The sequence below is a fragment of the Oncorhynchus masou genome, chromosome 8 (assembly GCF_036934945.1).
Source record: "Oncorhynchus masou masou isolate Uvic2021 chromosome 8, UVic_Omas_1.1, whole genome shotgun sequence".
In the NCBI taxonomy this organism is placed as follows: Eukaryota; Metazoa; Chordata; class Actinopteri; order Salmoniformes; family Salmonidae; genus Oncorhynchus; species Oncorhynchus masou.
In genome coordinates, this window is record NC_088219.1 from 29693565 (window position 1) to 29708622 (window position 15058).

The 15058-nt window shown below is 42.1% G+C and overlaps 1 protein-coding gene across 1 annotated transcript in view; it reads left to right on the plus strand.

Moving 5' to 3' along the window:
• The first annotated feature begins 1397 nt into the window (after positions 1–1397).
• Positions 1398–15058, plus strand: part of LOC135543804 (transmembrane protein 132C-like) — a 171784-nt gene continuing 158123 nt past the window's right edge. The window contains exons 1-2 of the mRNA XM_064971138.1: positions 1398–1434; positions 3839–4760. Of these exons, the coding sequence (XP_064827210.1) occupies positions 1398–1434; positions 3839–4760 (959 nt within the window). The remainder of the gene's footprint in view (positions 1435–3838; positions 4761–15058) is intronic.

The window sequence follows — 15058 nt, forward strand, 5'->3', positions numbered from 1 at the left end:
CTAGCTAGTGAAACAGCCAAATTATCTTAAACTAATGTCATGTCAAGTAGATGTCATTTCCTCATGGGTAGCAAGCTTCTAATTATTAGAGGCTAGCTAGCCAGTTAGCCCTATTGACTTAATATGGACTTACCCATTTACTAAACTTTCTTCCAGCCAGGACAATGGCAATAGAGACAAAACAAGATATGTACAAAGCAAACATTTTACTTTATAACTATCAGATAGCTATTTGTGAATTGCAATTATCTAGCTCACCAGATAATTTAACAGGTAAAAATGACTTAAACGTAATGTTATGCAAGGTAGATGTAAATTCTTCATGGGTAGCTAGCTACCAATTCTTTGTGGCTAGCTAGCTAAAAGTAGTATGTAGCCAGTTGACTTACTATGGGCTTGCAATCTACGGAAACTAGATTGTGGATATTGTAGGCAGGTAAACATGCCAAAATTAACATAGAAATATTTTTTTAATGTTTTCAAGATACAATTTTGTAGTCAGGCAACATATCAGATGTGAATGGGCAACATTTCATTCCGAAGCCTGAGTTTATTTTCTCTCCCGTTGATTTCAATAAATATTGCGTTGTTTTATGTGGTTGCATCATATTTCTGTCCATACTTTTCATTGAAGCTTGCATCGATACATGCTTTGAAATGTTTACAGGTACGCATCTAAGAAGTGCCCTCCGTGCTCTGTTTTGCATACTTGATTTGGACTCATGCTCCGACCCTCCTGTGCTCCAGATTACGTGCTCGGAGCACGGTAGTATGCGTATTGAGAAACACCCATGGTGTCTCCTATTGCCCTGCAAGATGTGGTCTTCACTGATACAGTGCATTCGGAAAGTATTCAGACCCCTTGACTTTTTCCACATTTTATCGAGTTACAACCTTATTCTAAAATGTATTGTTGTTTTTTTCCCTCATCAATCTACACACAGTATCCCATAGTGACAAAGCAAAAACAGGTTTTTAGAAATGTGAAAAATTTAAATATGACATTTGCATAAGTATTTAGAGCCTTTACTCAGTACTTTGTTGAAGCACCTTTGGCAGCGATTACAACCTTGAGTCTTCAGTTTAGCAGGGTGTCCATCTCCAGGAAGAGTCTTGGTGGTTTCAAACTTCTTTCACTTATGAATGATGGAGGCCACTGTGTTCTTGGGGACACTCAATGCTGCAGACATTTTTTGGTACCCTTCCCCAGATCTGAGCTCTATGGACAATTCTTTTGACCTCATGGCTTGGTTTTTGCTCTGACATCCACTGTTAACTGTGGGACCTTATATAGACAGGTGTGTGCCTTTCCTAATCATGTCCAATCAATTGAATTTAACACAGGTGGACTCCAATCAAGTTGTATTAACATCTCAAGGATGATCAATAGAAATAGGATGCACCTGAGCTCAATTTCGAGTCTCATAGCAAAGGGTCTGAATACATGTTTAAATAAGTTATTTCTGTTTAAAATTGTTCATAGATTTGTGAAAATGTAAAAAAAAAAAATGTTTCACTTTGTCATTATGGGTTATTGTGTGTAGACTGAAGAGGATTTTCTTTAAAAAAAATCAATTTTAGAATAAGGCTGTAAGGTAAAAAAAAATGTGTAAAAATGGAAGAGGTCTGAATACTTTCAGAATCCACTGTATTTCCTTTAAACAATGTAAACTATGCTTTTGTCCATTTATTGCTCACACCATTTCAATTTGGTGCAATGTTAAAAAAACAATGTAGCTGGGAATCAAAATGGCATGACTGACAAGCAATCCTAGTATTTAGGGAGGTGGGAAGCAATGGAAAACAGGGTTGGGGGAATGGGTAGTTGGGGGTGGAGGCTCACTTCTTTTCTTTTTTCCCCCTTTAAATATTATTATTTTATTTATTATTTTTTAACTCTGTAATATGATCAAAATGATCAATACTTTGTATTTATGTATCTTTTTTTGAGTGGCAGCCTGCAGGTACAGTAGGAAAATACCTAATGTGGAAAATAACTAACTTAAAATAATGAATGGAAAATATGATATGAAGGGAATATGAAATTATATGAATTTATATATTGTACCTGTAACCCCAGCCAACGAACAAATAACAAAATAAATACAAATTTGGCCCCCAAAAAAGTATAAAAATGACCACTGTGTTTAGTAGGTTTTTGCCACCCAAATTATGCAAGGATAACATGTCCCATATGTCCAGTGGTGGTGGTGGAGCAGAGCTTCCTGTTTAATATGTTACAAGGCTCTTTATTCCATGTCCTCTGGGGTTAGGTTGTGTTCACTGATCTCAGGGCTGTGTACAGTAGGCAGGATTTGGCAAACAAGTCAAGTATCTGCATAAATCATGTTTTCATTGCTAGAAACTGTATTTCAAAATCTGGAAGTTAATGTGATTTACAAGAACATCAGACATGAAATGACCCAAGGGGAATCGGGAGCCTTTACTTACTGCATTTTGAGCGTTGGAAGATGAAGAAAAGCATTCTATATCTAAATCCATATTTAGGACGTGATTACAGCACTTTGATTGTAATGAAGTAGTTTCTGTGTCTCTATCATGAGACTACTGTATGTGAAAACTAAGACAGTGTGCAAACTCTCACTGAGAGAGACAGAGAGGTGTCTATCTTTCTCTCTGTGAGGTACACCCCAGCACAGTTAAACATCTGCCTGCTCTGCCTCTGTACTCAGCCTTCGTGTAACATCACACAGTAGTCTTAGCCTACTTTCAGGTACGACTTGAGTATCAACCATCATTAAAATCTCCGAAGTGTCTCTATTCAACTCTCAGACAGACAGACAGACAGACAGACAAACACTGCGCTTTATGGCCTTCGGTATTCCGACCACAGCTTGTTGTGCCTGGTCCTCCAGGCTGGTCTTTGTCAGGCTGCCATGGGCTGTCACAAATCACTGCTGTGTCTCTCTGCCGCATGGCCTGGCCACGACGGGAAATCAATGGCCTCTCCCGGGATCCTCCATCAGACCAAATATTTTAGAACTTGCTGGCAGAGGGAGAGAGAGGGGGAAGAGAGGACGGGCAGGGGGAAGGAGTAAGGAGGGAGAGACAGAAGGGGTAGGTGTAGATGAGTTTGAAGGGGGAGGGGAGGGGGTTGAGGCCCTGCTGGGTGTTGGTGGTCGATAACAGGGTCAAATCAAGTCGAAATCTAATGCTTAACTAATGCTTACTTATAAGACCTTAACCAACAATGCAGTTAAGAAATAAATACATGTTAAGAAAGTATTTACTAAATAAACTGAAGTAAACAATAAATAAATACAAATAAAAACAATAAAAAAAGAGAAAAATAACAAATAATTCAAGAGCAACAATACAGTAACGAGGCTATATACAGGGGTTCAGAGTCGAGGCTAGAGGAGTGTGTGGAGGTTGTGAATCAAATTGCTAAGATAGAGGAGGAATATGAGGAAAGGAGTGACTGAGTTGACTGAGTGAGTGAGTAGGGTCTAACAAGGAACTGTGACTATTTAGTAGAAACAGTCTATTACTGTAGACTAGATTCGATTCCTAATCCATGTCTTCAAGTCTCTCTGTTTAACTGCTGGATGTAATTTCACATGCTACTTCATATAGTGAGAGAAATAATGCATGAAGGGAATGTCATATGCACACTTTGTAGCAAATAACTTCTTATTAGGACATTGTAATATAACTGTGTATGCCCAGGAGAGCATAGAGATAAAGAGACTATATGTTCACAATATCCAGTGTTTTCTTCCATTTCTTACTAAATTTCTCATCCTCTCTCTGCTCTGCCCTTTGTTATAGAGGTTAACAGGTATGTAGCTAACTTCTCCCCTCCTCTGTGTTCCAGTGGTAGACAGCAGGGCGATTCTTGAGGGTCTACAGAGGTATGGCCCCATGCCCACCTACTTGCCCGTCGGCTACCAGGTCCTCAACGCCGAGGCTGCCTTCTTTCTGAAGGAGGCCAACCAGGACCTGATGAGGAACTCCAGCCTGCAGGCCAGGACCGAGCCCTTCTTCATCCAGCAGGCCCGCAGGATGCCCTCCATCAACGCCAGCTACGGACCCATGTCGGTCCAGCAAACCATCCCCCTGGAGCTCCTACAGAGCCCCGGACCCTTCAATGGACCCTCTTTCACCTCCCCGTCATCGTCCATCTCCTCTTCTTCTCCGTCCCTTTTCACCTACAATTGGAAGGTCCAGACCTTCATCATCAGTGAGAGGATCCACCCCAGTTGGCCCAAAGTGCAGGTGTTGTTCTATGTGGTGGGCAGGGACTGGGATGACTACACCACCATCCACAGGCTTCCCTGTGTCCGGATGTTTGCCTTCCACGAGACCCAAGAGGTGCGGGGCATGTGTCGTCTGAAGGGGGAGCTGGGGATGTGTGTGGCCGAGCTGGAGCCCCTGGCTAGCTGGTTTAACCCCTCTACCGTGAGGCACGGCAGGCAGAGAGCTCCGGAGCAGTCCCAGGGCACCCCTGTGGAGCTCTACTACATGGTACAGTCCACAGAGACTGGGGAGTGCAGCTCAGAGGACTTACGAAAGGGAAGTTCCATGCGCACAGAGCAACAGGGGCCCATGGGGTACTTCTCAGGGCCCACACCCATGCAGCGTATAGGGAGCGTGCATCTGTTCCAGCCCATGTCAGAGCTAAGGCTAGACAGTAACTTTGTGGTGATGGTGCCCTCGAGACCAATCAGACAGAGGGAGACGGTCTCCACCTTCCTGGCTCTCTCCACGTTGTCACCTGTACAGATCTTCACCCTGAGGTGAGTGGGCCTCCCTGAGGCACAGTAAAGCATTTTGATGAAAACCATTATTCATCCAGGAAGTCCCATTGAGGTCAGAAGACCTCTTTTACAAGGGAGATCTCACATAAAGTACAAAGTGTGCTATTCAATTCAATCCCAAAAGCTTTATTTTCCATTACATTTACAAGGAAATTGTATATATCTGTACTTTTCTTTTACTGTGGGTTTGCTTGGAAACCGCTGGGCTAAGAGAGCTGTGACTCATCTGTTGTCTCCATGGAGTTTTTAGTCATGGTGATACATTAAATATGTTCACAGATTACCCTGTTTAGTTTTTAAATGTCATCCTTGTGCAAGATATTCACGAGCTGATAATAATATAGGTTATTTTACTCCCATTTAGTCTGCTTTGTGAGAGGAAATAGTCAAACATACCGTTACACAGCTGCTGAAATCATTCCTCCTTCTCCTTCCAAGTATTTGAAATAATTATTATCCTCTGAAAACGTGTGTGCACTATATGCATACAGCTAGCTAATAGTCATTCTCATAATTACAACATGAATCAAAATGATTTAACTGTACCAAAAATATATATGATTTACATTCTACAAATAAATATATTGAGCAATTTACTGTGTTTATTAAGACATTTTTAATGTGCCTATAACATCAGAACAGTCCCACACTGAGGAGTAGTTCATTTGAACTGAGTGTGCAGCCTTAGAGGGAAGCTCGTTATGATTCATTGGTCTTTGAGTGTTAATTAGAAAGTGACAAAGCGACTGAAGACGTTTCACGGGCCATGCTGATGAACGAAATATGCATTTGCATTAGTGTACTTTCATGCCTGAGATCAGAATCACATCCGAGGAAAACGCTAGTGAGCTCAATGTGGAGCTCTGACAAAGGACCCATACCAATTAGTCAATCTGGGTGAGCAGGAAATCTACCAAGAAGCCTTGTTGATTTTTCTCACCCGACTGATGATGAACTCCCAGAGAATTTGCTCTGTGTGCGTTATAATATACTTGTGTGAGTGAGTGAGTGAGTGAGTGAGTGAGTGAGTGAGTGAGAGAGAAATCCATATAAGTATGAAAATGGAGGCAAATCCTATCTTGCTGACCTTTACAGAGAACAAAATCATGGAGGAGTGCGGCAATGATAACGATAATACACAGAGTAGAAACATCTTCACTCCAACCTTTTCTGTCCACTGTGATCTCGCAGCCATCTGATGGCATACATCCAACAGTACAGATACATTACCAGTAACTCTGAGAGTGTTAAAGATCAGCATATCCCCTGCTGTGATGTGGTTATAAAGATAGCATAACATTTCTGTATTAACCTCTAGCGTCGAGCAATCCTGTATCCGGGAGCGTAATCATAGCCTCAAGCTCATTAGCATAACGCAACGTTAACTATTCATGAAAATTGCAAATGAAATGAAATAAATATATTGGCTCACAAGCTTAGCCTTTTGTTAACAACACTGTCATCTCAGATTTTCAAAATATGCTTTTCAACCATAGCTACACAAGCATTTGTGTAAGAGTATTGATAGCTAGCATAGCATTAAGCCTAGCATTCAGCAGGCAACATTTTCACAAAAACAAGAAAAGCTTTCAAATAAAATCATTTACCTTTGAAGAACTTCGGATGTTTTCAATGAGGAGACTCTCAGTTAGATAGCAAATGTTCAGTTTTTCCCAAAAGATTATTTGTGTAGGAGAAATCGCTCCGTTTTGTTCATCACGTTTGGCTAAGAAAAAAAAACGAAAATTCAGTCATTACAACACCGAACTTTTTTCCAAATTAACTCCATAATATCGACAGAAACATGGCAAACGTTGCTTAGAATCAATCCTCAAGGTGTTTTTCACATATCTATTTCCATGATAAATCATTTGTGGCAGTTGCCTTTCTCCTCTGAACCAAATTGAGAAAAGTGCACGCAGCTGGAGATTGCGCAATCATTTCGACGGAGGACACCAAGCGGACACGTGGTAAATGTAGTCTCTTATGGTCAATCTTCCAATGATATGCCTACAAATACATCACAATGCTGCAGACACCTTGGGGAAACAACAGAAAGTGTAGGCTCATTCCTGGCGCATTCACAGCCATATAAGGAGACATTGTAACACAGCGCATTCCAAATCTGTGGCACTTCCTGTATGAAATTTCATCTTGGTTTCGCCTGTAGCATTAGTTCTGTGGCACTCACAGACAATATCTTTGCAGTTCTGGAAATGTCAGATTGTTTTCTTTCCAAAGCTGTCAATTATATGCATAGTCGAGCATCTTTTCGTGACAAAATATCTTGTTTAAAACGGGAACGTTTTTTTATCCAAAAATTAAAAGAGCGCCCCCTATATCAAAGAAGTTAATATGTTGCCCCGGTGTGTGAGAATGTCCCAGTTACAGTGGTGTAAAGTACGACTTAAGTTGTTTTATGGGGTATCTGTACTTTGCTTTACATTACTATTTATATCTTTGACTACTTTTACTTGAGTGCACAGTGTATCATATTTTTCCTTCAATTCTTCTACAGTCATGCTGCTCACATTTTCCAAAGTTAAAAGTTTTGAATTTGGTTTCCACAGGGAGTCTGCTATATGTAAACTTAAGTCCAACCTAAACTCACTAATCAGCAATTATAAAACCTCAAAGAGTTTCATAAAACCACATGCTGCCTTCCAGTGCACCCACTCCAGAGAAACCCCTGGATATCAGGCTGTTTAAAGAAAGGCCCAATATGGACGCTTTGATTGCGGATTGGTGTGTACTGTACGTAGTTTGTAGTGTGTGTTGTTTGTAGTGTGTGTACCTCTCATGTGGTAACCCAGTCCTGGGGTACACTGTGCAGTTCTAAGCAACCACTCTAGCAACCACTCTGTGTTAGTTCTGTCAGATGATAAGGCGAACACTTGATTTTTCTCCCTCACTTGTACCCACCGGGTGACTGTGTGTGTGGCCGTGCCAAGTTCCTGCTGTTACCCCCTGGAGTGGGGGGCTGGTGTGTGTGATATTGGATTGTGCTCCAGAGGTTTTTTTAGAGGGCCATTGAGACGCTTCCTGGAGTTCCTGGCCGCGTGTGCATGTGTGTGTGCTCATGCGTGCACACGTTTAAAATGTGTTTGTCTGCGTATGTTTCATGTGCGTGTGGCCGCATGTGTTTGTATATTTATGTTCAGGATCTGTGTTATTAAGGGTCCTGTGTCTAGTGGGTCACACTTAATCATTATTCATGGATGCTGTGGCAACCCTCAACCCTCTCCTTCCCTACAGTAGATCTCTCAGGGCAGCTGCTCTTACTACATATGCTCCACATGCATCGACATGCATCTCTGGGACTGGACTTGATTCATGGACATATGGTAACGCGGCAGCATCCTAGATAGTAATACATGTTCTAGTCAATATTTCAAGATGATATATTTCGCACTTGACTTGAAAGACTTTCATATGATTAAATGGATGAAATGTGGTCCTACAGTATCTACACTGTACTGTACCCTCTCTATCTTTATAATGTAGTCATTGTCCTTGTGGCGCTTTTTTATTAAGTGTAATTTTAGCCCTGTCTTGTTATGAGGATTCTAATTATCTTTGTTATGGAATATCTAATTTACTGTACCAGCATCAGAATCAAGTCTACTGCAATCTTGGAATGGAATTAGAGCCCTTTAATTTCATCCAAGGAACACACACACACACACACACACACACACACACACACACACACACACACACACACACACACACACACACACACACACACACACACACACACACACACACTCCTATGTTAATCATTCATGCTAATCATTAAGACCACACACATCGTTTAAGACTACTGTAAATTCATGATCTGTTTTTCAGGCTAAAGCTTCCCAGTGGAATGGACTCATTAGCAATCAAGAGTGGCTGCTGTAACAGGTTGAAACAGGGTTGACTTTCCATTCATAATGCAAATGAAAACACAATTTCCTCGTGAACAAATTAACACCCTTTTCAAAAGATAAATAGTCCCAGCTGTATTGTAATTTTTACTCAACAATCTAACATGTTCCCCGGGGGACATTTGCTAATGCATGCTAATGAGAAATGAGATGATTGTCAAAGGTAACTGGGCAGTGGTGGAAAAAGACCCAATTGTCATACTTGAGTCAAATTAAAGATACCTTAATAGAAAATGACTCAAGTAAAAGTGAAAGTCACCCAGGAAAATACTACTTGAGTAAAAGTCAAAAAGTATTTGGTTGTAAATATACCTCAGTATCAAAAGTAAATGGAATTACAAAAATAAATTCAAATTGCTTATACTAAGCAAACCAGAGGGCACAATTTTCTTGTTGATTTTTTTTTAATGGATCGCTAGGGGCACACTCCAACACTCAGACATACTTTATAAACAAATAATTTTTGTTTAGTGAGTCCGCCAGATCAGAGGCAATAGGGATGACCATTTATGTTCTTTTGATAAGTGAGTGAATTGGACCATTTCCCTGTCCTGCTAAGCATACTTTTGGGTGTCAGGGATAATGTATGGAGTAAAATTATTTTTATTTTCTTTAGGAACGTAGTGACGTAAATGTCAAAGTTGTCAAAAATATAAATAGTAAAGTACAGATACCCCCCAAAAGGTGCTTCAAAGTATTTTTACCCTCTTAAGCATCGGACCCATTTTTGTCTAAAATGACATACCAAAATCTAACTCCCTGAAGCTCAGGACATCGATCCCATAGAGGTTTTTAAGTACTTTACAGTACCGTAATTGAGTAATTCTCACACACCAGGGCAATGTTTTAAGATAGTGTAATGGTTTCAAGTTAAATATGTAGATTTTGTTGACGAACTCCATACTTTATCTGGGAATTCCTCCATTAATACAGAAATGCAGAAATGTTATGCTATCCTTAAAACCACATCACAGCAGGGGATATGCTGATCTTTAACACTCTCAGAGTTACTGGTAATGTATCTGTACTGTTGGATATATGCCATCAGATGGCTGAGAGATCACAGTGGAGAGAAAAGGTTGGAGTGAAGATGTTTCTACTCCGTGTATTATCGTTATCATTGCTGCACTCTGTAAAGGTCACCAAGATAGGATTTGCCTCCATTTTCATACTTATCTGGATTTCTGCCTCTCTCTCCCGTGGTGCGTGTCTGCCTCCATGTATTGAAATAAAGCTGGAGCAGGAATCTTCCACATTTCTATTTCTCATGTGCTGGAGGCATTATAGACCCGTAAACCTGATTAGCTGCCGTCTCAGTTTACTGAGCAAACCTTTCCCTCCCCTCCCACCTTGCTGTCTTCCCCCTGCTCCCCCTCTCCTCCTCTGTTCTACAGGGGAAGGCTGTCTAGTGTTAACTTTGAAGGTACACATTCTCCTCATTAATAAGTAATTAGTGATTTGTGCACTGGGGTAACATGTGCGCTCGCTAGTACTATATAGATGCCTCCACAAAGCAATCACGGGTTGTCCCTGCAGCAAGCAATCTTCCCACTCACATTTTTTTTTTTTAACCTTTATTTAACTAGGCAAGTCAGTTAAGAAAAAAATCTTATTGACAATGACAGCCTAAGAACAGTGGGTTAATTGATTTGTTCAGGGGCAGAACGATAGATTTTTACCTTGTCCGCTCTGGGATTCAATCTGGCAACCTTTCGGTTACTGCCCCAATGCTCTAACCACTAGGCTACACCCATAATGATTTCTTACTTCTCCTCCTTTGATTGTGCAGCCAGGGCTATTACGCATACCTGGGGCTTACAATTCAATGACCTGAAAAAGCTTTTATCCACTTTGTGCAACTTCCTGTCTCTACCCTATGCTCTTTTTGAATACTTCCTGTTTCCTGTGGGCTCCCGGGTGGCGCGGTGGTCTAAGCCACTGCATCTCAGTGTAAGGGGCGTCCCTGCAGTACCTGGTTTGAATCCAGGCTGCATCACAATCGGATGTGATTGGGAGTCCCATAGGGTGGCGCATAATATGCCCAGCGTCGTCCGGGTAGGCCGCCATTGTAAATAAGAATTTGTTCTTAACTGACTTGCTTAGTTAAATAAAGGTAAAATAAAAAAATCTCACTCCTCTTCTGTGAAGAGTTTAAGGACACTGTTCATGTTGTAGTTTAAGGGCACTGTTGGGCTCACACTCCATTGAGGGTCCATATGTGAAGTGTGATGGTGACACATGCAGAGACCAAAGCCTCTAAGGCTACAGTACAAGGCCCATGCTAGGGTCAGAGTTCATTTAGACTTCTCTCCACTTCCTTTGAACTTTTGAATTACCCTGCAGACTTGGCTTGGAGGCAACAGAGACAGAGTTGAAGAACTAATTTGACCTTCCCCAGAGATTGAAGCCCTCTGGTCATAGTAGAGAAGAGTTGATGTTAGGTAAAATGGAATCTGCATCATACACTTGGGAAAAAAGGTTAACCCTTTGATTCCAGGTAGAACCATCTTGGTTCCAGGTAGAACTCTTTTTTTGCTTCCATGTAGGACCCTTTCCACAGATGGTTCTCAATGGAACCCAAAAGGATTATCCTATGGGGACAGCCAAAGAACCCTTTTGGGACACTTTTTTTCTAAGAGTATAGATCTGTCTTTCTCTGGTGTGTTGTGTTTAGTAACACTGAAGAGTATTTTACAATGTCAAATCACATATTTTTAAAACCAATGCTTTTCACCATCTCTTAGAATAGAAGCACTGTAATAGAAGCACTGTAATAGTCACTGTTTTATTCAGGTTGTTCTCCATCCTTGGCCTGTGTGTCTCTGAGGTTAGTGTGGTCTGGCCTAATTGGTGGTCAGACATTGATCTACTCTCATTAGTGTGCGGTTTGAAGAGAATCCATCGTCAGCTTTTGGAGATGCTGCCCCTGTAAGCCTTGATCTGCCCAGGGGTTTGTTTGTGTGTGTGTGTGTTTGTTTGTGTGTGTGTGTGTGTGAGTGTGTGCGTCCATGTGTGTGTATATGTGTTCACGTGCATGTACACATGTTAGGTGTGTGTGTGTTTTTGGGTCTGTATATATGCATGTGTGTTTGTGTGTGTGCGCATTTGTGTGCGTGCGCATGTGTGTGCGTACATGTGTGTGTTCACATGCATGTACACATGTTAGCCATGTGTGTGTTTGTGCATCTGTACATATACATGTTTGTGTGTGTGTGTGTGTCCAAAAGAACCTGCTAAGACCCTGCATGTACTGTATACAAAACACACACATGGCTGAGAGGAACTCACTTTTTTGTAGCCTAAAAGGAACACCAACAGAACCAACAGAACACCAGGAGCACTGGGACTCTGGGAGAAGTGTGTCCCAGCTACCTCTCTCACACATACAGGAAGCACCTCAGAGAACCGTCACAGCTCTGAGTGGCCTCCTGCTGTGTCATGTCACCCCACGAAAGAGGGAGGGGAGAAGGGAGCGACAGGTAGAGAAAGAGCGGGAACGCACTGCGGTCACACTGGGAGTAGTCTCACACTGAGCCTTTGTAGTGGGTTTCCTGTCTAGGAACCTCTGTCTGTCTCTCTGACAGTCCCTCCCCTGGGTTCTAGTCAGACACCATGCTCTGTAGTTGTTAAGGCCTCCTGTGAACACGCTTCTGAAACTAAGCAGGGCTTTTGACAAAGGCTGTGTGTGTGTGTGTGTGTGTGTGTGTGTGTGTGTGTGTGTGTGTGTGTGTGTGTGTGTGTGTGTGTGTGTGTGTGTGTGTGTGTGTGTGTGTGTGTGTGTGTGTGTGTGTGTGTGTGTGTGTGAGGTTACAAAATTCCATGAACTTTCAATCAATTCTTAAAAACCAGTGTGTTTGTTTGTGTGTGTGACAATGAGCAGTGGGTGTAATGTGAACTCATCTGCCTGTGTGCATTCTCACTTTTCTCACTCCCAACTCCCTCAGTTCAAACATGGCGAGAAGGACCATAGGGATTCTACCTAGCAGAGCCCGTCTCTCTGCTCCAGTGTTATGGCCCTAGGGCACCTGGGATGTAGAAGTAGGGATCAGTGTAAATATCCAGTGGCAGAGGTGGATAACCTATGAAGTGTAAGCTGTGCTCAGGGCAGAGCGTGGTCTTAGCTGATAGATAACTGTTATGACGTTGGCTGCTGCTTTGTTAAAACCTCCAGCTCAGTAGCCCCCCAGATGCCATATTACTGCCGCCTGTCCACCTTGGCGAGTTAAGGCGAGATGGGGTGAGCTGGGATCTCAAGTTGTGTGTTTGTTTGTGTGTGTTTGTGTGTGTGTAAACAGAATTAACCTAAGTATGTGTGTGCAATGTGCATGTGCTTGTCAATGTACCTCCAGCAATTCCTATGAACTCACACATACCTCTTAATGTCATCTTTGATGTTTATTCCTCAAAGCAGATTAAACTCCTTAACTATCACACTTTTGATACGGTAGGCTATGTGTCAAATTTAGATAGTGGTTTATTAACTCAACCTACAGTAACAGGTGTTGGGTTTATCAAAAGCCTTTTAATGCTGTTTACACACGGTTAGTAATGTTTTCATTAAATATGGTTTTGCTTGGTACAGTCTGGCCTCTGATGAGGAGAAATGGAGGGAGAGCAGAGAGAGAGAGAGAGATGGAGGGAGAGTGGAGAGAGAGAGAGAGAGAGAGAGAGAGAGAGAGATGGAGAGAGGGCGAGTAAAAATAACAAGCAGATGTATAGATGAAGGGAAGAGATAGACCGCAGGAAAGAGGGGGCAACCGTAGCTTTTTGTAGGTTGCATGCAATCTGATTTCATATTTCTTGATATAAAAGAGTTCCCTTCGCAAACTTGTCAGAGAAATCTAAGAAACAAACATAAGCCAAATCCCAGAAGCAATTTTGAAGGAAAAAAATGATAGGAAACAAAAAGTATGACTGCTTCAAAACAAATACTACTTTTGAAAATGTGTGTGGCTGTTTGTTTGTGCTCGTTTATTTTTCAAAGTCAAGCAGAATACCCATCAGAGCTCACCCATAGTTTTCCCTTGGGGCCTTTGTCAAAGTAAATTATTCAACCCCTGAATCATCCCTCCGTCTTCCTCCTCTCTCCCCTCTCTCCCTCTTTCCCTTCTCCTTCACTTATCCCTCTCCTACAGTACATCCGTACCTGTGTATGTTATGACTGGGCCCCTGTCCGGGTCCGGGTCTTTCTGCTGATTGTGAGTGTTCAGCACTGCCCAGCGGTGCACGTAATGAAGTGCAAATGGGGCTAATGTGCTCGCTGACGCGCCAGCTTTTAAAGATCAGCCCTCAATTGATTTACCGGAGGCCCCGCTGAGGCATTAACAGAGACAAAGCAGAACAGAGGAGAACAGAGCAGAAATATGGAACGCAGGCTCCATGACCAGCCTCAGGCACAAGCAGGTCAGCTTGGTCATTACTCTGTCCCCTAAGGCAGACAGAGCAGAGTTGGAGTGGATGGATATGGACAGAAGCAAAGAACTTTGACATGCATTGTCCTTGTACTTCCCTGGTTCTGACAATGTTATCTCCATCTGCTTGTTCCTACAGTCAAATATTCAGCCCTATCAGAGATGGTAAAAAGGGATCTAAGGTAAAGAATATAAGGCTGCACTTGGATTTATGTCCTTGGAATTCTCTCCCACACACCCTTGGTCCCAACTGTGTACACTACACATAATACAACTGCACCGCACACCATTTAACTAATGACCTCCCTGCTATTGACAGTCCACAAACAAAGACCTCATCAAACACTTACTGTTGTTGTCTTGGCAACAGGAAAGGGAAAGGGGGATACCTAGTCAGTTGTAAAACTTAATGCCTTCCAATGAAATGTGTCTTCCGCATTTAACCCAACCCCTCTGAATCAGAGAGTTGCGGGGGGCTGCCTTAATCGACATCCTCGTCTTCAGTGCCCGGGGAACAGTGGGTTAACTGCCTTGCTCAGGGGCAGAACAACAGACAGCCAATCCATGTGGAAATTATCTTTGAGCTTCCACACCTGCATGACTGACCTTTCACCTCTGCACTCCTATTGAACAGTGAGGTCCAAACAACAATGGATCAATCGGATACATTTCTCTCTGGCACAGGAACGCATGTCCCCATCTGGCCTTGGTCTCTGTATGCCTAATATTTGTCCTTAGCTATTTTTCTATTTGTCCCCAGCGAGTGCTCTCCGTCAAAAGCCTCACCTAGTATATCCATACAATTTACGATCTAATTACAGGACATAATGAATAATCAACCATTTGTAACGATCCTGATTAAAATGGTTCAGTGATTGCCAAAGATAAATTGTTGCAATAATGACTTCCGATGAATGATATTTGCATATGTATGGTA